Source organism: Chiloscyllium plagiosum, chromosome 8, assembly GCF_004010195.1.
Source record: "Chiloscyllium plagiosum isolate BGI_BamShark_2017 chromosome 8, ASM401019v2, whole genome shotgun sequence".
Classification (NCBI taxonomy): Eukaryota; Metazoa; Chordata; class Chondrichthyes; order Orectolobiformes; family Hemiscylliidae; genus Chiloscyllium; species Chiloscyllium plagiosum.
The window spans coordinates 104,651,420-104,676,486 of NC_057717.1; the positions used below are offsets into that span (position 1 = coordinate 104,651,420).

The following is a 25,067-nucleotide window of genomic DNA, read 5'->3' on the forward strand; positions in this document are numbered from 1 at the left end:
GGAGAGATTCATGAGCTAACCAGCTGCATCAAACCCCAACAAGAACATTTACATCCATTCTTTCACTCAAGTATATAAACAACAAAACTTTACACAAAAAGGTTAGGACACGATCTGGCAGCCAAGTGGATCAGATTGACAATGATGTCACAGCCGAAGCTGGAGAACAGAATGCAGTCAAAACTTTACGAGATCACCTCCATTTCAATTTGACATTTGGATGTTTTGTAATTCTCTTTTTCCTGTTGTACCCCTTTCATGTCTCAGGTGACAGTAACATAACAGTTTGTCCCTGCAGTGTCTGACAAGGTGTTTTATATTAATAAAATTCTTCATACATAAATATATGTATCTATATATTTATATATTTCCCAGAAATTTATAAGCTCTATCTTTTGGAACTATATTAATTATAAATTCACATCATTATCTTATTCTAAGAGAACCATTAAAGTATTTACAATAAGGAGGATGCATAGCCTTAGCAAACACATGTACACAAAAATGTGTTCATTATTATCTTGTTGCTGTTTAAATGGTCCTGCATTCACATATTAGAAGTTTTCCCAGTATTTTCCTGCTCTTTCAGACATGCTGAGAACATGCTGATATTTTACAAGGTGCTGGAGAGTTTAGGAGATGTGATACCCTTCATTGTATGTGGACTCCGTGGACAACACACCTGCACATAGCATCACAGAAATCAAAGTGACTTAAGACCTCTGCTTTACTCCATCTTTGACAGACACATTTGGCTAGTGCACATTTCTGTTGTCCCCACAGTTAGTGCTTTTGTATATTTTAAGGCTTGCACATTTTGAAAATGCTCATCTGAGGGCAGTATTGCACTGGGGATGGGTGCTGAAGGAGCTATGTGGGCTCTATATCATAGACCGTCATTTGCTATATTCTGGAGCCACACCTTCAGTATGTTTCCACGCTCCCCCCCTTCCCCCCTCACCCAGTGTTGGAAACATGCAATAGAATCCATGTTATAAAAAGACTCATGGATCAGTTCAAATGTACTGACTGACTGACAATGGATCAGGCAAGAAATATGAACCAGTGCAAGTATTTAGGCATGCTTCATAAGCCTAATTCTCCTTGTTTGTTTGCCTTCCACCTCTATCCTCTCTACTTGTCTAATATCTTGGAAGCTTAGTCAACATGAATCAGGCTCCATAGCAAAGTAAAACTAATCCTGATCTTCCAGGCTTAATGGGGAAAATAAACTGGAAAGTAAACTGAAGCCAAAACTCCAGAAAATCCAGCCTGTGCACATGGGATGTAGACAGTGATGGATACCATCTCAGTACTACCAATTCAGTACACTAGCAAACTAGCTGCATACATATGAATTCTGATAGGGGAAAGTGAGGTTCTGATTGTACCTGTTCGGTTCCTTTTTACATCTTTTTCATGTTTATTGCATTTTGCATCAGATTCCTCCTTCGAATATTTGCCAGACCCAACCACATGCTGTGTGATTACAAGAGAATATCTTTCACAAAGTTCACTGACAGGTCCAACATCTGGGGGTGAGGAAGGGGCAAATGGCTTTTCTCTTCAGAGACAGGTTTTTGAAAAGAAACTGCAACTGGAATGTACAATTTGAAGTTTCATGCACATTATCCCACACCCTTTTTCTCCTTTCCGTATACCTTACTGTTGTGAAACAAGAAACTTTGCTACTTTAACTCACCAAGACTCTCAAAGAATGTCAAATTTCTCATCATCCTCAGTCTTTTCTTTGCTGTTATAATTTACAAGTTCTTAAAATGTAACCCCAATAAATCTCGCCTTGACTCCTATGCTACCAATGTATGCAGCATCTTGGACAGATCATTTATGTCTGCAGTTGAGGGCAACACAATTAATCTGTTGCTATCTGATGAGGATAACCAGCAACTTTAAACACAACGTCAACATGTCCTGGGCAGATGGACAATCAGGGTAAGTGAATGAAGGAAATCAAAGGATTGTACAATCTACCTGGTTGCTGGATGTTGCAATGTATTCAGTACTGGGTAGTGATTAACAGCATTCAAGCTTATTGAAATTGGACCCCAATGCAAGATTTAAGCTAATTCAAAACCCAGACACTTGCTTGTTGTTAAAATTGTGTCCTTTAAGTTGGTTAAATAGAACTTAACCTTTTAAAGAGAAGCATGCTATTACCCAAAATTGCTTTAAAGAGGCATTAATAAATATGCAGCTTTTAATTAACCTGCAGAAAACTTGCATAACCATTTCCCCACCTCCCCATCACACTGTGCCTGCTAAGATTTAGCAAATTTGGAGATGCTAGACTGAGCTGAGTAAAGCAGGCACAATCTGCACAATCCTTAATTAAGGAGGAAATGCAGGGAAGGAAATTTTGAAAAATTTACAAACAATCCTAATGGATTGAATCACAAAGACACAGGAGATAGTGTTTCACATAAAGCATGCACTCCGTTTTGTGCTGGGCTGGTATATTTTACTTGCTCCCATGTTCATTGTAATTGCCTTACACAAAATGATTCACCTTCCTCTGATCTTCTCATCAACCAAGAGCCCCTGGTGAGGAGGAAATTATATCCAAACTTGTTCAATTGACAGGCTTGAAAAAGCAGAATTACAAATTAAATGGAAATGATCTCACAATAGTTAAAAAAATTAACTATTATCTGGCAACTTCCTCCATCTTACATGCCCCTCCCCTCCGCGCACAATCCCTCCCCCCTCCCCTGTACGTACGCAAAATCAAAGTGCTCTTGAATGGGGCATGCTCTTTCCATAGCGTGAGAGCTTCATGAGGATTCCATGCTGTGATAGGCTGTTCTGATGAGGCAAGAAGGCACACAACAGAACTTTCAAGCTGGTAGATGGATTTCTTATTTTTCTCTTCTCATTTGTCATTGCTTAGAGCCCACACCTCAGAAATGACAGTAATATCGCAGGCATTCAGATGAATTTATGTGATTGAACATGTTGTGCACTGGATAACCTTCATTCCCCCATACAATATCAATATATATTAACAGGTAACAGATGATAAAACTCATCAATGAAACCCAACAGTTTCCAAAAGTCCTTTTAGGATTTTGTTTACTTCTTTTTTCCTCTCCTTATTTATGTTAGAGACAACTAAACCTGTTATAGGGACCCACATGAGTCGTAGTTTCTTGCAATGTCCCCATTTTGATTTATTTTTACACATGCTCCAAACCCCCACCCAATAAAGATTAGTTTAAAATTTTTTTCAGTTTTTTTTCCTTTCTCCCATTTTTTGTTTTTTTTTCAAACTTTTTTTTAGAAGGCTAGAGCTTCTCAGGTCCTAAGAGGCCCAGAGAGTCCCCCTGACGTGCTTGGCAATGTAAGATGAATGTTAGGGCTAGCACCAGTCATCCTCATCAGTTTCACTGTAGGGTTCATGCATTCCTTTTCTTGTGCCAGGTCCTTTTGTTTTCATCGCCCCGAGATTGTGATAGTACCCATTTGGTACTCGTCGCCCATGCCGTGAAGGGGACACAGAGGATGACGTCACCCGAGAAGTCCTGGGCGACCTTCCGGAACTTGTTGCTATGGCAGCCTCGAAGGTCAGAGTTTCCTCGCTTGGCACATCATAGTCAGGGCTGCAGTAATAGTTATCATTGTGAGATCCCAGGTAAGGCTCAGATACGTGGGAGCTGGGAGTGGACCAGCGGCTGCTGCTTTGGCGATTTAGTCGTGGGGACTCGTTACGGGGGATGGTGCTTCTCTCCATAGCGGGAGACCTGCTGCTGCTCTGCCGCTCCCCCCTCTGATGCTCCGGGGGCGGTGGTGAGTACCTGCGTGGCACGGGGGTTGGTATCCTGCCCTGCTGTGATGTATTCATGGCTTTTCGCACCACAGGGGAGTAGGTGACATGCGGCCTAGGTGTGGAGGGAGTCTGGGGAAGTTGCCTGCGTCCGCGCCTTGGTGTGCTGGTGCCAGAAGTGGAAGGTACTGGACTCCCACTCACAGAACTACTGCCCTACATGAAAATTGAAACAAAGCAAATCAAAAAATAAAAAACCAGGAGAAAAAACACAGACAGAAAAACATTGAAGAAAGCAAAGAGATAACAAAAGGAAAAAGGGGAAGCAACGATCACAGAACAAAAAGTCAAAAGAAAGTAAAAAGAGAAAGTGACGTCTGTAAGTCAAGGGGTTAAAGAGAGCAGACATGTCCTTTTAGTTTACAAGGGTTTAAAACCATATTGTTAGGCCATACACATTAAACAGTTCGGAATCTATCAAGAAAAAATGGGAAATACTATGAATGTTGGAAATCCAAAATCTAAGCAGGAAAACTGATGCTATGGATATGTTTGTAGCTGAAAGAAAAGATGGATTAATTTTTTTGGGGAGATTGGAGACCTGACCCAGGTTGAAACTGGAAACATCTGATGTTCTTCCCTTCACCTTTGGACTTGTGTATGTCAGGCCCTTAAAAATGAGTAAACCAACCTAACTGGGGAGGACCCATTCCTCCTGGAAAAGCTAACTTAGTGACCCTTTCAGATGCTGACCGAGCCACTGTGCATTTCTAGCATTTTTTTTCAACCAAATTTTGCTAGGGAAAATTTTGCTAGGTATGTTTCCTGATGTAGAGAATATCAGAATGTAAAAGAAGTCATTTATAATAACAAAGCTATTGTACAGGTTATTTTACAGTTACATGCTCTAACCTATCTGAATCTCTGACATTGACCCCATCTAGTGCACCCACCTAAGACCCAACAAAGTCTCCCTAGTCAATCCAAATCCACTTTAGACAAATCCAAGGTGCTTCCACTCACTATTCAAGATTATTTTGTTCCTGAACCAGGCAAACTTCATTTGATATCAATTCTATAAGAAAACTGCATTCTTTCATGACAGGTAGAGTGGAGCTGTCTTCTAGGTTAATTAATGATATTTTCACTAATTTTAACCACCTATAAACATGCATGAGTATTACAGTCAATTTTACCCCAAATACAATGGACAAAATAAATGAGAATCTCAAAATAAAAAATATAAAATTTAGGAAAAGATAAAATTAGGTACAAATATAAAAGGACTTGGCGATATAGTCTGAGCAACTGATGGAAGAATCTTATTAGATGTAGTTTTAATTGCCTACTGTGCAAAGAATAGGAATTTTCATCTCTTCCTCACATTCAAATCTTCTCCAATACTTTGAATCCATTCCTACTATGTGTGCTTTAGCTGTTGGACTGCTGTATTTTTTATCAGTGTTTTCTCTCTCTTTCACGATGGTGCTTCCTAGCATACAGCTTCCTCGAGGACCTCAGCCCATTGAATCCTCATTCTTCACATCTGAGAGTGAACAGTGAGCCTAGGCAGGCTGTTTGATGTCATAAGGCCGTAAAATATAGGAGCAGAATTAGGTAATTTGGCTCAACATGTCTGCATGGCCATTCGACCATGGCAAATGTTTCTCAACCCCATTCTCCTGCTTTCTCCCTGTAACCTTTGAGCTCCATTCTAATTAAGAACTTATCTACCTCTGTCTTAAATACACTTAATAATTTGTTTTCCACAGACTTCTATGGTAATGAGTTCCAAAGATTCACAGTCTCTGGCTGGAGAAATTCTTCCTCATCTCTGTTCTAAAGGGTCCTCTCTTCACTCTGAGGCTGTGCCCTCATGTTGTAGTCTCTCCTATTGTGGAAACACCTTCTCCACATCCACTCTCTTCAGGCCTCTCAGTATTCTGTAAGTTTCAATAAGATCCTCCTCATTCGTTTAAAGTCCATTGACTACAGACCCAGAGTGCTCAACCAATCCTCATATAACAAGCTTTTCATCCCTGGGATTATTCTTGTGAGCCTCTTCTGGACTCTCTCCAAGGCCAGGACATCCTTCCTTAGAAATGGGGTCCAAACTGCTCACAATATTCCAAATGTAGTCTGACCAGAGCCTTAGACAGTCTCTGCAGTATATCCCTGCTCTTGTATTCTAGTCCTTTCAACCTGAGTGTTAACATTACATTTGCCTTCCTAACTGCCAACTGAACCTGTATGTTAACCTTAAGAGAGTCCAGAATTAGGATGCCCATGACCCTTTGTGCTTCAGATTTTGGAAGCCTTTCCCCATTTAGAAAATAGTCTATGCCTCTATTTTTCCTACCAAAGTGCATAACTTCACACTTCCACATATTGTATTCCGACTGCCACTTCTTTGTCCTATCCTAGCCTAAGTTCTTTTGCAGCCTCCCTGTGTTCTCAACATTATCTTTCTCTCCACTATCTTCATGTAATTTGCAAACTTAGCAACATTTCCCTCTGTTCCTTTGTCCAGATCATTAATATATAATGTGAATAGTTGTGGTCCCAGTGCCACCCCTGCGGAACTCTACTCATCACTAGCTGTCATCCTGCAAAAGACCCTTTTATCTCCACTCCCTGCCTTCTGCCAGTCAGCCAGTCCTCTATTCCTGCCATTACCTTGCTGCTAACATCATAGGCACTGCCTTATTTAGCAGCCTAAGTAGGCACCCCATGGAGCATTCAGCTGAAGAAAATTCTATCCTCATGTAGTGTGTACTTACACATATACATTTTACGATGGGAGGCTTTTGGATAACGATTACCTGTAGTATGCCCTAGATGTTTCCTCCACTCCCTAGCACAGGAGAGCTGAAATGGATTGTAGCTCTCTCCTGTTACCTGATCTTTGATTTGTTGTTTTACATAGATGAGGGACATTAAACTGAAATTATTTTAACGAATCGTCCTCTGGATACTCAGATATAGCTTCAGATGTAGCACCAATCTAGAGCTCTAGTAATATAGCATGGAGGTGTTTTCTTTGCTTGCAGAGTTTTGGAAGCTGTAGATCAATAGTTTTGATTTTCTAAGCATTGTGACTCTATTAGATTGAAGAATGTAAAGTAATGGACAATACAGAAAACATAAACCTCAAACTTCAAATTAAATTGATAGAACAGGAGAAGTGGACAGAGTTTGAAAAGTATAAAACTAATCTCGAAGTTCTTCACATAAAAATGAAATGGGCTTCTAGGCAGTGTAATGGAGATGGAAATTGTTTAAGGATGTACAGACGATATGATGGCAAACAATAGGCTTGTTTTGAGTGATGCACTAAAATGGTCCAAAATGATTTCAATACCTGTGCCTTACATTATGTCTCAGGTGAGGAGCAGTGATAAGAGGAGGCAAAAGGCAAAAACTAAGGGAGGGAGGAAACAATGAAGTTTTACTGTTCTACAATACTCCTAATTCAGGTGTGATCTTCAGAAGGCACCAAATAAACACCAACCTCTTATTTGAGAGTTCTCACAAAGCCGGAAATAGCTCTTATGTACTGGTTATTGGGATTCCTTGGCCCAGGAACGTGTGCTGTGATTAGTTATAGAATTGAAAGAAAATAAAGTAGATTATGGGATTTCTTTAATTGTGAGAGTCAATGCTGGGAAGCAAGATTTATGAGATTTTTGTAATAATGTGTTAGCTCCAAACACTAACAAGTCAAGTTCCAAAGGGACAAGAGAACCTGGGGGAGAGCAGTGTAATCAGAAGAATGGATTGTACTCATATACAGCTGGTTGGTCCCAAAATGCTTGCAACCTCCAAACCTAGCATAGTAGATGAAAATCCTTTCAGGTCAAGAACATAAAACAAACACCCAGTGTCACACCATGTCAAGAGGATTAAAACTAATAATAGTTACTGCCTTTTAATCCACTACTCAACCAATTCAGACTCATGCATATGTCTGTGGATTATTTCAATTTTTCTCAGTTTTTGAACATTTTCAATATCTTGACTATGATAACCCCTACACGGTTCATGGGGAATAACTAATTAATCAGTCAATGGAGCTTGTTGAGTACGAGATCCCTTGGTCATAAGCATCAGTTAGCTGAGCTGGAATTCCAGCATTTTGTGTTTATCTTTCAGATTTTCCACACCTTAGAATCATAGAAACTCTGTATTGCAAACTTTGTTTGGATTTTTCTTAATTTAAAATCCATACCAGAGAACAATTAAATGATAAGTATGCAGTTTACTGTCATTGTCACAAAAGACAGACCTGTCTCTTAGATGTCCAAGTTATCTGATCTCAGCCAAGATGTTGTTGAGAATTGACCTCAGTGTCTCCTGGGTTAATGAAAGGAATAAATTATTCCAATCTGTTGTTCCTGATCACGATGTTGGAATATATTTTGTATGAATAGATAGCCGGCAAAAGATGAACAATGCTTGATCATTGAATAGCCTTCACATTTCTAGAGGGGAAGCTAAAGAAATGTTAGCACTAAAAAGGGAGACAATGAGGAAGGAAATTTATTTTTTCTGACAAGTGACCTGGTCTACATCAGGAAGTGAAACCACCACCACAGTATAAATATTGCAATGTCAGCAACTGAAAGCTACATAAGAATGGCAGCTACTGAGCATATGTCCATCCCCCATAAAGGGTATATAAGCACTGCATGGTGCCATGTGTTTGGATGTGTATTCAATGTGTATGTGGGCTCCTTCAAAGCTGAAGTGGTCTAGTGTGGAGGAAGGTAGTCACCTTTCTGGTCTAACTGGAAATGTATTGTTGAGTAAACAATATGACGGTTATTGCATTACTGCAACTAATGATGATTACATAGATGTGACCTTGTTACTCCAAAGAATGTTAGAAGCAAGTCAGCCCCATCCCCGTCTCCTAACAGCAAAGTTAAAAATCACACAACACCAGGTTAGAGTCCAACAGCTTTACTTCAAAGCACTAGCTTTCAGAGTGCTGATCCCACAACCACCTGATGAAGGAGCGGCGCTCCGAAAGCTAGTGCTTCCAAATAAACCTGTTGGACTATAACCTGGTGTTGTGTGAGTTTTATTTTGTACACCCCAGTCCAACACCTCCAAATCATCCTACCAGCAACATCTTGACTCTGACCAAGTCCCTTCGACATCGTCACGGTGGATGGTGCTTATTGCAGTCAATCAAATATTAATCTTTTCAGATTCAAATACAATACCTACCTCTACATTCATTATTAGCATTCCGCCCAAAATGTTTGACTTTACAAATTCCAGCCAACTCTCAGGTTTCATTGTTCTCCCTGAAAGTGGTTCAATTTAGACTTGGAAGAATGGTAGTTTGTTGGACAGCAGATAGTTGACTCAGACTGTTTTCCTAATGGCCTGAGGTCTGTAGTTCTCTATTGCACTGGAGGATCTATAATCTCTTGTATACATTAATGATGTATCCCTATTCTTTATAGTTGTTGGTATGGCCCTTGCTATATGTGGTAGTTTTTTCTTCTTTCTTGAATGTTTGCTTGCTTTTATATCTTTTAAATGGTATCTTCCTGGAGTTTATGCACCAAATTTGCATCAGTAGAATTTGGTCCTCATTCCATCTGAAGGTTTGTCCCACAGTGTGTAGACATTATTACTTCAACTTCTTGAGCTTTCTCGTTCCCTGACAGTAGTTGAATTATTGGTGAAACTAGATTGTTTACTTCCTCAATTCTTTACCTGGAAAGGCATTCTTGCTTGATGCTGTTATGTGTCGTACTATCGTTGGGAATTCTTCTTTGGAAGGTGAGGGTGGACATTTTGCTTGACCTGATTTTTTTCTTAAACAACTCCGCCCCTAAAGCTAGTCTTGAATTTAGAATATATCTGTTCATTTAGACAATCTGATTTAATTAAATTGCAGATGCTGTCTGTGTTTAACTTCACACCTCTCAAATAGTGGAGATATTGCCTCTTTGCATGCACTTCACTTTGAACTTACTTCAGTTTTGATAGCAGTGGAAAAAAAATTCAGCCAAACCACTTTAGTCAAAACTTTCCATTCTCAGTTACAACATGAAATTTTTCTTTTATTCCATTATCATTGACCTCTGGAGATTTGTTTTTTTTAAACTTTTAATCTCTTTATGAGATTATAATGCTCACTAAAATTTTCTACTGCTTTTCCTTAGCTTTTGTTGGTTAATCTCTTTCTCCTTTTAAATGTGATTGACATCAATATATACCTGTCTACTTGGTTGTGAATTATATATTTTTTTCAGCATTTTATGTCCCTGATGTTGGAGAGGTGCTTGTAGCATACCTTTAACATTAATGGGGAGAAAGTGAGGACTGCAGATGCTGGAGATCAGAGTCGAGAGTGAGGTGCTAGGAAAGCACAGCAGGTCAGGCAGCATCTGAGGAGCATGAGGATCGACGTTTCGGGCATAAGCCCTTCATCAGGAATTCTTCTCTTTACAATTCTTGATGAAGGGCTTATGCCCAAAATGTCGATTCTCCTGCTTCTCGGATGCTGCCTGACATGCTTTGCTTTTCCACCACCATATCTCTATTTTAACATTAATGACCAATTTCGGTTCTGACAGGGCCACTCAGCTCCTGACTTCATTACAGCCTTGGTTCAAACATGGACAAAAGAGCTGAATTCCAGAGATGAGGCGAGAGGGACAGCCCTTGACATCAAGGCTGCATTCGGCCAAGTGTGGCACCAAGAAACCCTAGTAAAACTGGAGTTAGTGGGTATCGGGGGCAAACTCTCTGCTGGTTGGAGTCATTCCTGACACATAGGAAGATGTTTGTTGTTGTTGTTGGAGGTCAGTCATCTCTGCTCCAGGACATTTCTGCAGGAATTCCTCAGGGTAGTGTGCTAGGCCCAACCACCTTCAGCTGCTTCATCAATGACCTTCCCTCCATTGTAAGGTCAGAATGGGGATGTTCATCGATGATTGCACAGCGTTCAGCAACATTCATGACTCCTCAGATACTGAAGCTGTCCGTGGCTTAGGCTGACGAGTGGCAAGTAATATTTGTTCCACTCAAATGCCAGACTATGTCTCTTGTTGGTGATGGTCAATCTAACCACTGCCCCTTAATTTTCAATTGGGTTACCATCACTGAATCCCCCACTATCAATATCCTGGGGTTGCCATTGATCAGAAACTCAACTGAACTCACCACATAAACACAACGGCTACAAGAGCAGGCCAGAGGCTAGGAATATTGTGGCAAGTAACTTATCTCCTGACTCCCAAAAGCCTGGCCACTATCGACAATGCACAGTCAGGAGTGTGATGGAATACTCCCCACTTGTCTGGATGGATGCAGCCCCAACAATACTCAAGAAGCTTGACACCATCCAGGACAAAGCAACCTGCTTGATTGGCACTATATCCACAAGCACCCACTCCCTCCACCACTGATGCTCAGTATCAGCAGTGTGTACTATCTACATTTGCACTGCATCAACTCACTAAGGATCCTCAGACAACACCTTCCAAACCCACGACCACTTCCATCTAGAAGGGCAGCACTTATATGGGAACACCACCACCTTCAAGTTCCCTTCCAAGCCACTCACCATTCTGACTCAAATATATGGCTGTTCCTTCACTGTCGCTGGGTCAAAATCCTGGAATTTCCTCTCTAATTGCATTGTGGGTCAACTGACAACAGGTGGACTGCAGCGGTTCAAGAAGGCAGCTCACCACCACCTCCTCAAGGGCAACTAGGGACAGGCAATAAATGCTGGGCCCAGCCAGCAATGCCCACATTCCACAAATGAATAAATTTTTCAAAAAAAGGAACGCAGTGCAGAGCCTTCTGGACCATGTGAGACCATGTAGTTGGCATCTGATGGCTCTAAGCAGTGTTTTGACAATCAAAGTTCATTGTCTGGTAAGATCATGACACTTTCTCATGTGTCTAACTTGAAATTCGTGAGCTGCCTATTGATATAAATGTTTGCATGCCGAAATGTTTGGTCTGAATCACTGATATCCCTTGGAAAACTTCTGCTTTATCCTCTACTGTCCTATTTTATTTATGTTTCTGTGCCAGTAGTTCTCCAGTCTTTTGCTTTTCTTGGCTCTGTAAGGCTTCAGTGCATATTCTGAAAGGGATCTACTTTCTCACAATATAAACATTCATTTTTATAAGCTGGACACTGTTTGTTTTATGAAGTTTCTTTGCTCGACAGTATTGTGTCTTGGCCGGGGGCATGAAGAAAAATATTTAAAAAAAACTGCATTTCTTTCTATATTTTCATGTTTACGTTTTGTTCGCTTTAAAAACATTGACAACATTGCTGGCCAACGTTCATGTTTTCAGAACCTTCCGAAACCTCTACATTATATAGACATTTCAGTTAAAGCTGACAGAAAGGACTTGGTGTTATGGACCAGACCAAACCCTCCTCAAAATATATTAAGAAGATAGCCTAGATCCAATGTTTTTCTTATTTTAAAGGTAAGTGTAAGGTATTGCATTCCAGATGCAATTTAATTGGTCAAACTTCTCAAATAAAACACATGTTATTTTTAAACTATAGTTAAAACACAGATAAAACAACAAAATAGAAAGAACTGGCCTAACTGTAACTCTATTGAAATCCTTAACAAAATAATGTATATATATTAACTAGTATTAATTAACTGTTCCAACTCTGTCTCAACCTTTCTCCATAAGAAAACAGGACAAACTATACCTATTAAAGACATAGTATTGTCACATTTGGAGACAAGCCATCTGATTCTAGCCAGCTCCTGACAAAGAAAAACCTCCAGATCCATTCTGCTAAAATTGGTGCTAATGGTTTTAGTACCTCATCATCTGTCAATGGAAACTCTGATGTGAGAGGTAAAGCTACAATGTTCACTTAATGACCTTCCACTGAGATATGCCATCAGCACCTGAAATGTCTGTCCTTGTCAGATGACTGAAACAGCAGCTCATTAAATTGCTTAAAAATACAGTTCTGGGATTCTAAATCAATTGCTGTTTGAATTTTGCAGGGGGAGAACTCCTGGCTGAACTGATAGCCTGCCCTCAGACCCTCCATCTCTGGTTCCAAGTTGCTGGCTGGACAGAAGACAACTTTGCCTGCCTAGCTCACTGAGGAAACTTTTATTGGACATTGACCTCCTGGAAATTGTAATTTACATGAATTTTTAATTATTTAATACCCATGGATTTATCAACCTTGTAATTTGTAACCTACCTCCTCTGGTCTTTCTTAATTTCTGAGTGTATGTGTGTATGTATGAGTGAAGCAATTCCCCATGTTTTGAATGTTTTATTAAGAAATCCTATTTTTGATTTCATCTTAAGGAGTTTGTTGTGAGAATTTATTTCAAAGGTTGGAAACTGAAACCCGTGGTTTAGAAACATCTTTCAAACTACCTCAGTAAGGGAGAGGAATGAAAAGAGAAAGGAACAAATCAAACAAATACCTTTTTGTTTCTGGCTTAAGATAGAAAATTAGATTATGATTTTCCTAAATTTCCCATTTATCTGTGACCTTTTACTGTCTGGAAGCCGTCCTACCAACTGCATTGACATACTAAATGTGTCTTTTGTTGGTTTTTCCTCAAGAAATGAACAGATTCTGTAGATCTCTTGTGGAAAGTTATAAATTCTCCTCTTAGGATTCATCTAGTTTGCTTCGGCATCTCTGCTTCACTCACCATCTGAATGGCTTTCTCTAGAGTTAGGTCTCTTTCAGACAATGTGATAATGACTCCTCAATAACGCTTATAAAAATCTAGTCTTTCATGAATTCTGAATTTAGGTCAATATTGTTGCATCTTTCCAAGCCTGAAGACTCCATTGATGAAATTGTCTCTGGAATCCTGAAACTTGCGCTTTCAAGAATGTTATTTATTCTGAGGTTGAAATAATTGTCAAAGCATTTCAATATCTTTTGAATTTGTTGGTTTCATTTACATCTTGGTCAGCAAAACCATCAACTGCTATTCTTCAAATTGTGCACAGAAGTGTATGTACTTGCTGCTACCTTCTTAATGTCTAGTTCAGAAGTACTCTATAGTTCACAAATTGTTTTCCTCAGGATGTCCAATTTGTGTTCTACTTGACCCAACTCTGAAATTAAGTTTTCCTGGCAATTCTATTTCTGATGCCATAGCTTCATGTCTTTCACAACTTTTTATTCTGTAGCAATGGTAGTTTTTACATATTTTACAGCTGTATGGGGAGGAGGAGTTGCCCACCACTTTACAGCTGTAATGGAGGTTTTCCTGTACTTTAGTCTTGCTATGACTCCTGCTACATTCTCATTGTTTTCTAAAAACATTTGTGTGTTGATTCAAAGTTGCATACTTCTTTAAATTGCCCAACACATTCTGATTTAATAGCATGGCTAGCACTTTCCTCAGCTCTCTGCGCCTCGAATATATGGGTTTTCAGTCATTGCCCTCTTAGTTTTGTTTTTGTAGTTGCGCCTTATAGTATTCACTTCATGACAGTATCCATGCTATGGTAATGATATACAATTAGAGTTGCATTTTGTTTTTAAATTACTACCCTTTTAGCATGAGTTGTGTCATTGTTTGAGGTTTTATGTGTCGTAATAGGGAGTTTTGGCTTTAATCTTCAATTTCTGGTTGGCTCAGCAGCTCAACTTGGATTCAGGACTGTTTCAGCACATGACAGCCTTGTGATGTAGGCTGGACTGAAGCAATAGAGTTGGAGGTTTCTTTTATTCCTGGATGTTTTCCCTCAGGTTTGAAATGCTCTGTGTCATTCTCTGAAATTAGTCTTTTATATCTAGTGTTTCCATGAGGTTGCCATCTTTACCAAACAGCAGTATCGGCTTGTCTTGAAATCTTCTGGGCCACCTGCATGTTTTTTTGTTTTTTTTCTTGAAGGCTGAAGTCTAATCTCTCTAATTTGACATTATTTAGAAATAGTGCTTGTCATAACTGCTCACTAAGTTGGGCCAGTGGACCACCACTGTCACCATACCACAATGCACCATGTTGTATTGCTGAAGTAGTCTGGTGTGAATAAGGATTGCCAGCTTTCTGATCTAACTAAAAGAGTCTTATTGGGTAACCAAGAGGAAGTTTATTGCATTACTGTAACTATTTACAGATTACATGAACCGGATCTATGTTACTTCAGAGACTGTTAGGTATATCCTAGCCTTAAGTCTGCCTCCTACAAGCTGACCCTTTCCTCTGACCAAGTCCCCATGACAATTTCACAGTGGGTGGTGCTTATTGCACTCTATCAAGCATTAAATCTTCCAGGCTCATACACAACTCAATACAATACAACATCTAAACCGTTTCACATTATTAAATACTAACTTCTTTTCAGAGCATATTATTAAGGCAGTTAACTAAAAATGTTCAAGGGTATGATTAGTTGCATCTGTTACTGTACAACCATTTAATACGGTCAAATCTAGTTCCCCATATTTTTTTCATAGTGGTGTTAATGTATTTAACATCCTCACTGAAGTGCTGGGGAGAATAATTGGACATGACCATGCTTAGTGTCAATCTGGAAACACTCTGCAAGTAATTTTTATCCTTAGCTGATGTTAATTGCAACATAGGGTTGCATGAAAATGTAACAATGAATTCATGGATTGCTATTATATTTGGGGAAACTTCTATCTCCTTAGAAGGCCAAATTTGTTTGTCTTTAGTCAGCTTATTGTGAAAAGCATGGCCATAATTCATATAATGCTTTATCACAATTGTTAGGAAAACATCAAAGTGTTTGATGTATGATGATTTACTAGAAAATGCAACAACAATTTGTAAAGCTCAAAGAAACACTGATATTACAGTTATAAATCTACATGAACATCAGAAGTAGCAGTCAACTCCTACATTTGAGATTCTAACATGCCAAAGAACAAATGAAACACAATCTTACAAAATAAATACTCAAATAATTCACATTCTCCTACCGTTTATTTTTCTCATAATCTCCTCTTCTCAATTTTCAGTCCTTTCAGGAAAACCTGAATTCTAGCTTTTGGAATCATTAATGTTTTCTATCATTTTAAAGCATTTTGTTTCTGGCCTTTCATAGTTGTTGTCTTTGTCTTGTTCATTTTGAAAGTGAATAAAAAGTACAACTGCCCTGATTATCTAAATACCAATTCTAAAAGATGAATTATCAGACAAACATTTGGCAACACCTGAATATTTACAGGTCTGGGTCACAGATTTCACCTTTTAAACTTCTGAAATATTTTGTTCCGACATGAAAGAAAGGAAATTATATGAATGCAATTGTGCAGATATCGTTCAGAAGCATAGCACCTAAATCCATAAAAACCTCTAAAGTTTGTATGGTTTAAAAGGGTTGGGGGGAAAAGTCCAAATAATTATGGTTCAAGTAAAATCCTTCTCCGTATGGACTACGGGAAGGGAGGGAATTGTAACTAAACAAAACAAATTCTCCAAAGTGCAAATGTTTTGTGAAACATCTATTGCCCAAAATATTTAATTTGTATGGCCTAACAGCTTTTTAGAAAAGCAGAAGGGAGACAGCATTCTTGGTGTAACTTATTGGATCTTAATAAAAGAGGAAATGAATAATCATATATTCCAGCCATATCATTGCAAAATTTTGAGCCCAATAAATTCAAAAGAGGCACCATGCATTAGAATTTCCTGAATCATGTCCCTGAAGTCTAATTTATTCTTTTTTAGGGGACCAACTCTTGCTTAAAATGATTTGCTTCTTCTCAATGATTCCTAGAGAGGATTCCTCATCAATACACATGTCTCCTGTGACCATCCATCCAACAATTGGCTAGCAGAAGTAATATTACAAATTGATGGGGAAGCAAAAAGGAGGAGGGTTACAGAGGTAAAAGTATTTGATTGGACATGGTCAATGTTTGCTTTCTCTGCGTAAAATCACTGTGGAAGGTCGCGTTTTCCTAGCCTAGACGATGAGTGTTAGTGGGTTACTTGGCCATAAGCACATTAGAACTGAGCCTCACTATGTTTTCATCAAGTGACAGTGCAGTGATCAAATTCCAACAGACAGTGTTCAGGAGTAGGAAACTGGGATAATTATTTTCTCGAAGTGTTCTACAGCTAAATGTAAAATCCTTGATGTCAAGCTGGCTGAGTAAGCTAATTCATCACAAACGAATCCAATGTAGAACCAGCCAGCAGAATCTTGAAATGACATGCACATACACGCAATGGACGGATAGTTATTGAAATATCTTACAGTGAAATCTTCTCTTCTGGGAATTTTATTGTATAATGTTGCTGTCCACTATTTCTTCCTCAACTCCTCTAGCTAATGACAGCTGCTGCACAGATGCATATTATTTATCACCTCAAAATTATCTTAAATTAGTCAGAAGGTTCACTGCTCATTTATACTTGGCATCTGCTTGGATAGTAACAATTTGAAGGTAGGTAAAAACAAGGACCGCAGATGCTACTAACAATTTGAAGACAGTCCCACTAACTGATGAGCAAGATAAGATCCAATACTCATATCAAGAATAAATCAGTAATTTAGAATCTTTCTGTTTTGATTACTGTATTGTTTATCACTGATTTACTGATTGCTTCTCCAACACATGTACTTAACATTGTACAGGAAGCAAATAGGATGGAAGTATATTCTAAACGTATGGAAGAGTCCTGAGTGCATTGTTAAACATCACATTGCAAATAATGAACACACTAAGCCGTGGTTTGACAGTGAATGAAATCCTTGGACCAAAGACTTTCTCCTCCTAATGCCTACCCCATTGAAAGAAAATCTACAAAGAGATAATTTCAGTACTTAGGACTAGGGTTAATTGTTCATTGCACAAAATAGGTTGTGTTCATTAATTAATGCAGGTGGGGCAAAGGTTATTCATCAAAGTTGCTGGAGTTGGAGAATTGAAATGAGTGGAACTAGGGTTATTTATGGCAACAGATATACACTATTGGGTTGTGATTACTGTATATTGGGACTGGGTTTGTGTTTGTGATAAATTGGGGCTAGATTTGTGATTTCAATAGGTTGGGTTGGTGTTATGATGAGAGAGTGTGTGGTGCTGGAAAAGCACAGCAGGTCAGGCAGCCGCTGAGTAGGAAAATCAACGTTTCGGGCAAAAGCCCTTCATCAGGAATAGATTAGTGTTGATATTGTGATTATATAGGGTTGACATTATGATTACAGGAGATTGAGGTTGGGGGTGTTGAATACAAGAGATTGGGTTTGAGGTAATGATTATAAATGATTGGGGTTGGAATTGTGATCACAGGAAATTGGGATATGTGACTACAGGAGATTTGTATTGGCATTGTGAGTAGAAGATTTGGGTTTAGGTTCTGATTACAGGAGATTTGGGGTTGTGGTTTCAGTAGGTTGGGTTGTGAATGTAAGACATTTGGGTCTGGTTTCTGATTGGGTTGATTATTTGAGATTGGGGTTTGGGTTGTGATTATCAGAGGTTGAGATTAGGTTGATTATATGAGATTGGGGGTTGTGATTACAGGAGATTGGACTTGGGTTGTGATTATAGTTAGGTGGAGTTGCTGTTGTGATTACAATAAGTAAGGATTGTGATTACAGTTCCTTGGGGTTGTGCTTAAATTAGATTGCAGTTGGGGTTGAATTTAAAGTCCATTGCGACTGGGAATCATTAACAACACTTTAGACTTTTGAAATCATTTTGCAAAGGTTTTTCAATTAAATTGTTAAGTAGCTTTTTCACATTGCCAGAATTGCATGCAGGATATATGAATGTTCATTCTATTTCCAAGGTCTGTGAACCCTGCAGACCCACCTGTCTATGAGGGACACACTCGCGACCCGCACTGGGTGACCGGGACCATCGCCTGTCCCTCGATCGAGGTCTGCTGTACTCATGCCGCTCCTCGGAGTAGCGTTCCTTGTCTGATGATGTGTGGTGATGGTGGTGATGGTGATGTTTCCTATCTTTGGGTCTTCCTCGCTCACGATCCTTCTCCTTTGGAGGAAGGTCACCTGATTGTGTTGTGGTACTGAGGTCTGTTCCAAGCCCTATATCAATAAAAGCTGATCATTTAGGTAAAGAAAAAGAAATCAAAAAATGTTTAGAAAGAAGGACTTGCATTTTACAGTACCTACAGTTTCTCTCAGAATTGTTTGAACATATTTTACATAAAAGGAGTCATTGCGAAGTACAGTGACTGTTGGCATATTAAAAAACAGCCATCTATTTTGTACATGAATTTCCTAAGCCAGACTTCTCTCATTGTTTAATTTTCAAATACTGTGGAAAACCTGGCATGTTGCATAAATTAAAACAAAATCACAGGATAGTGGCTATTGCTATGTATAATTTGTTTCTGTGATCAGAAAACACAGAACATTGATTGAATACAAACTTGTGAAATAAACAATGGAGTTGATAGGAAAATAACTGATAATGTTGCAATGCCTGATTGACATCCAGAATAGATTGATGTTTCCTTTCCAAAGGAAAAGTGATGAAAGTGCTGATTTTTACAAAATTAAATGTTTATCATTTGGTTGATATTTATGTGCTCTTCAAACTGCCTAATGATTCAAGCACTCCATCCTGGTCTGGATAGATCCATCAGTATGAAAGCGTAATGGTGTAACCTTCAAAACTTTGAATGCAAGATGTTCAAATTGCAGATAGACAGAATGCCATTTGCAAAACTGAGATGGTAAACATGGTTCTCTTTGAATATGATCCTTGTATTTATGCAGGAGTCTATATGGTATTGATAAAACATCTCAGATTTGCTCCTCTTACAAACCTGTATTCCTCAGCAGCATCATCCCCATTACAAGAACCCTTAAAATCATTCTTATTCTCACAACTTGTGACATCTTTTTTCTCTTGGCAATTCTATGTGTAAGTTGTTCTCATTGGTTGCAGGCCCACTGGTGACTAATCAGGCCTATCTGTAAGCATAAAAATTTTCCACAGTGGGTGCATGTTAAGGTATAGTCATTGCTGGGGGCAATTTGATCCATTATTTTCCTGTTTCTCTATGATGATGGCTCTTGCACCATGATGTGACTATCCTCAATTAGGTAAACTTGGAACAACTCAGTTAATTCAATTTAGTCTGAGTCAGTGGTGCTGGAAGAGCACAGCAATTCAGGCAGCATCCGACGAGCAGCAAAATCGATGTTTCGGGCAAAAGCCCTTCATTTTTACCTAATTCAATTTAGTGGTCTATATTCTTCTGATGATGCAGAACATCACTTTTCTCATAAACTGATCATTAGTTTACTGTGTGACATACTATTTATTCTGTAAATGAACATAACCAAATAAGAACAATGAAAGAAAGCACAAGCAAAAACCCTCCCTCCAAACCCATAAAATGCAGACTACCAAACAAATGCTGTCTAAAACAATGAATGCACTGCTATAAGTTTTAGGATAGAGTATACTGATATCTGTGAGAAAAGGACAAGGAACTTCAAAATTTTAAGAGAAGTGGAGAACTACTTAATCAATTACACTCAATGTCTTTACCTTATCAGTCCCACTTTTCCCAAAACCCTCCTTTTCTTGAGGAACATATTAAATTCTCTTGATCTTATACAATTTTGTTTCAAAGGTTTTCTTGATCAGTAATTCTCTGTATTATCCACTGATCTGTTTGCATTTTTCAATTTTAAACAATATTCCTTGGCCTTTGACGATTTTGTCTTTATGTATAACTTGTTTAAGTCAACTGCATCAGCCTCACTTTGATTTACTTATCACTAGACTTTTGAAAGTCTAATTTCCAACATACAATTTTCTCACCTAAGTACAGGTGTATAGAAAGAGACATTGATGAAGGTGTGGCAAATAAACATAAATTATGGAATTTTATGGAATACAGCAAGTGGTTCCTTCTTGGGATCATTACATTACTTGTATGAACAAAGATAGGCAAAATATATTCTGTATCAGGCTATATTCCAAAACCTTCTGTATTTTTCTCTCCACTGTTTTTCTTTTCCTGCTTTTCCTCCTTTCCCAAGCAATATTGGGATAGGATTCTATGGCTGTCAGGTGTCATTTGGCTCTTCCTGAATGAGAATTCTTCACAGTGCATGTCAAAAGGTCATTAAATGCCAGGGGCAATCATATCCAGACCCAATCTTGTCATAAACCAAACACATATAACTTTGTCAACATGAAATTGTCAGAAGCTAAATTTCTGACTGTGTTACTACCCTTCCCAGCTGAAAGACACTGAATTGTGGCTTTGATATTGCTCTGGCTAACTATAGCTAACTCAACACAGACCAAGAGTGGGCTTGAATCCTGCTGGCTCTGTATATGGCTTAGCACTTCACTAATTGATATCGTCATCGCCTAATATACCTCCTGTAAATTTTAATATGGTTGGGGCATGAATTTAATTCCAATTGGACCTCATACATAATCCCTGATGTATCAATATATCAAATGTATAGGCTAATTCCGTCCAAGAATATTTTTCTACACTCTGGAAATTTTGCTGCTGCCTTCCAATTGAATACTAAAAGCTTACCTGTGTCAGCATCTGTATATCGGCTCTGCGACCTTTCAGAAGTCCTGTGACCCCTTTCCCTACGGCGATGGGATCTTTGTGATTCCTCTGGGATGACCCGCTCTAGCGAATAGTCATCCAGACGCATGCCTTTGGAGCGCTGATGACCCAATGTGGATGCTGATCTCTTAATTGGGCTTGTATCTTCAATAGTCTGTGACACCAAGGAAAATCCAGATTACTTAAAATAACCATACTGACATCATTAAAACGTAGAGTGAAGAGCACAGCGTGTGAAAAGCAACAGGATTGTGTGGAAATGCACAGCACTTGGGGGAATGCCTTATTATTTATTTGCCTGTTGAATCTACCTTTGCAATATCTTTGCATTGTCCTCCCTACAAAATCTTATTTCCTGTCACCATGTTTTTAACCCACTCTTATGTCAGCTTTTTACAGTATTAATTCCTATTCTGCATTTTTAAGGGATCTGCCTATGTAAACCTGTCACACTAGAATTGCTTAAAAAAGCAAAATATTGTGGATGCTGGAAATCTGAAACAAATGGAGAATGCTGAAAAACCTCAGCAGCTCTGGCAGCATCTGTGAAGAGAGGAACACAGTTAATGTTTTGAATCCGGTATGACTCCTCTTCAGACCTGCTGAGTTTCTCCAGCATTCTCTATGTTTGTAGTACGAAAATTACAACGTCCTTCCAGTGGTGGTGCTACTGTGCCTCGACACAGGCAGTCTTCATTATAAATGTGGACATAGTAATTTATTATGGCAGAATTGAGAGGAAGTGTGACAAATACATAATATTATGAAATATATTAAAGATATGTTAATATACATACACATAATTCTAATGCAGTTTATGTAACTTAGTGTATATATAGAAACACTGCACATATACCATCTGTACATATTAAGACTGTAATAGATGTATAAATACTTGTAATATGTATACCACCTAGAAACTACTAACTAAATGCATACTCTACCTATAAATACAGGTGCTTTGCACACAGGATACAAGATACCTATATGTACAGTACATAAACAAATTATAAATTGGTAAAATAAAAAAAAGCAACAGTTTTAACCTAACTCACCAAGCAGCAATTCCAGAGCATCAGGTGGAAGGCTGTTCTACAGCATATTTGACACTGACTTCAGCAAAGTTTAAAACAGGGTGCAGTATAAAATTAATGTTGCACATTACCCTACCCATTCCCAGGTTAGGATACAATAGTCATCGCAGTCTATACATACATTAAAAGGATTATTATGCCCAGATTTTCTGTAAATATTAGAATTAACTTAGTGGAAAACATTTCAGTTTATCCTTTTCGACACATACCTTACACATATTGGTTACAGAAATATGATCTATTCATGCATTTTATATATATATATATATATATTTATATGCTAACCAAAATAAATACACTATAGAGTAGACATATACCTACATATATAGTATATGCCATTTATATGTTAAAAAAAGTCTACAAATATTTATAAGTTATCCATACTTATTTTCATATACTATATATAGATACACAGCCTTTTAGTGTAGATGTTCTCCCCGTTCAGTACCACGAATGTCTTCTGTTCCCACTGCCCAAAAGTAATAGTGTTTTTGTGTTTCCAGTCCTTAAAAATAGGAGTATTAGTGTGTTTGCAGTATCCAACACCTTAAGTGTTAGTGTGTTCCCACTGACTAGTAGAAATGTTGATATGTTTGCATTGCCCAATAGCAGAAGTGCTAGTGCAATCCCACAGCTCATTGGTAAGAGTGCTGGTGTATTCCCACTGTTTAATAACAGGAGTGTTTGTGTGTTTCCATTGCTAAATGGAAAGAGTGTTAGTTGATCATTGCAGGTCTGCTTTCCTCTCCGATTCTTACCTTTTCCTTTTAAGGTGCAGTAATATGATCATTGTATTTGTAAAAAGAACATCTGACACTGTTAGCTGTTTAAAAACCAATAGGGCCCCAAGTCAACAATCCCTTTTGAGTTTCATGACAGACTGATATAAAGAGTGCAATATATTTGCATGGCTTCTTAAACATGAGAAATGGGGAATTAAACTGTGTAGACAGGTACCCTTATACCACAACAATAATGAAGGAGGAGATACAATTAATGCAGGATTTGTATTTGCTGTTTTTGGATAGGTAACAAGAAAATGGATAACTGAGCAATTGAGTTCTCTATACATTTGTCATTTTGTCTATTACTTTTAGATTACAGGTAAATGTATTTTGCATTGTGTTTACCTTGGTGCAGGGAACATTGTTCGGAAACTGACACATACAAAAGGTTCAATTTTTATCAGCTAGGAATGGAAGATGTGAGCTGTGATTGAATGCTTATCCAATGAGGCCGTTTGATGGTCAGGCCACAGGTGTATGAGCTGCCAATATTTTCTGTTGGGTGGATGAGAAATTCAATGGACTATTTATTAAGTAGAGGCCTGTACCAAGGGCTTAATAGAGGGTTGGGTCAATCAAAGGGAGGAAAATTAATGGTAAGACACATATATGCCTAAAAAGTACCAAATGAATTTTTTTTTGTGCTAAGATCTGTTTCCAATGATATCTTTAAGGAACACCCTTTCTGACTATTTCTAGCTGTGCATGCAGAATCATGGCATCAGATTTAATAACTGGTCTAGAAATCAAAGGTACCACACTGAATGACACTCAAATTGGCACCAGGAGTAACAATGACATCATAAATCCTTAATTTCGATTAAATAATGTGATTTTTGCCTATTTTGGCACATCTTGATATCAGTCTATTACAATCATGTAAATTAAATTTTGTTTCCTTCCTCAAGCTTTTTTCTTCCATCAAAGCTATTTGTCAAACAGTTAAAATCTGTACCACATGCTGGCACAGTGTTTTAAAAGATATGTCATGCATTCTAGCAAGTCCTCAGGAACATGCAATCCTTCAGTTGATTCTTCAGTTGCCCACAATCTCCTGAAACAAAATTAAATCAAGCTTTAAAACACCTAATAGAATACAATGTCCTCGACATGCATGCTGTTGAAAGGGCCGTTCAGTTGTCTTGTTTATAAAGGAATTACACAATAGAACCCTGATGATTTATTGAGTAAGTATGTTGTCTGGTGTGGTACTGAATCTTGAGACCAGGAAGGATCAAGACTCAGTAACTGGTCAGTAGTTATTTTAGCCAGTGAGGCTGCACAATTAAGCACAGATATGTGGCACTTCCCAGGGTAAATGCAATGCTGAATAATGTTCTGCTCATTTCCCAGGGCAAAGGTGAGATGCTAACAGAGCCTGTCTTGCAAAAGGATTTGTTAGTGGGTATTTTATGGAAATCAGAGGAGAGAGTTGTGGGTAGCCAAGTCCTAGTGCTACATTTTATATGGAACACAATTTATTGCTTTTGTGGCTGCAGAGTGTCAATCCAGATCAACAAAATTGTGGGAGTGCGGGGGAACTAAAAACTCATGATCTCCTGCCTGAATGACACCTACCATCAAGATTAAAATAACATATTGTGCATTAATAACCACACACATATTAAACATATCAGTTGTAAAAAAATTCCTGGAGAATAATTTCTGGAAATCAAGTTGGTTACGTAACATTAGAGATTTAAGGGCCATTCTTTTCATGAAGAAAACATTTGATAAATTTCATTCTTCCAATAAGAGCGAGGTGATTCTTGTGTCAGAGTTTTTGACATAATTATACATTTCAAAGTAAGTTATATAATTTTGATTGATTTTTGCAATGAATTGTTTG

The 25,067-nt window shown here is 38.3% G+C and overlaps 1 protein-coding gene across 1 annotated transcript in view; it reads right to left on the bottom strand.

Annotated features, from left to right (window-relative positions):
- Positions 1–2,730: 2,730 nt before the first annotated feature.
- LOC122552384 (voltage-dependent P/Q-type calcium channel subunit alpha-1A-like) overlaps positions 2,731–25,067 on the bottom strand; it is a 603,273-nt gene continuing 580,936 nt past the window's right edge. Inside the window, exons 49-51 of the mRNA XM_043695134.1 lie at positions 21,301–21,493; positions 18,576–18,811; positions 2,731–3,997 (exon numbers count right to left, since the gene is read on the bottom strand). Coding sequence (XP_043551069.1) covers positions 3,377–3,997; positions 18,576–18,811; positions 21,301–21,493 — 1,050 coding nt within the window. The 3' untranslated portion in view covers positions 2,731–3,376. The remainder of the gene's footprint in view (positions 3,998–18,575; positions 18,812–21,300; positions 21,494–25,067) is intronic.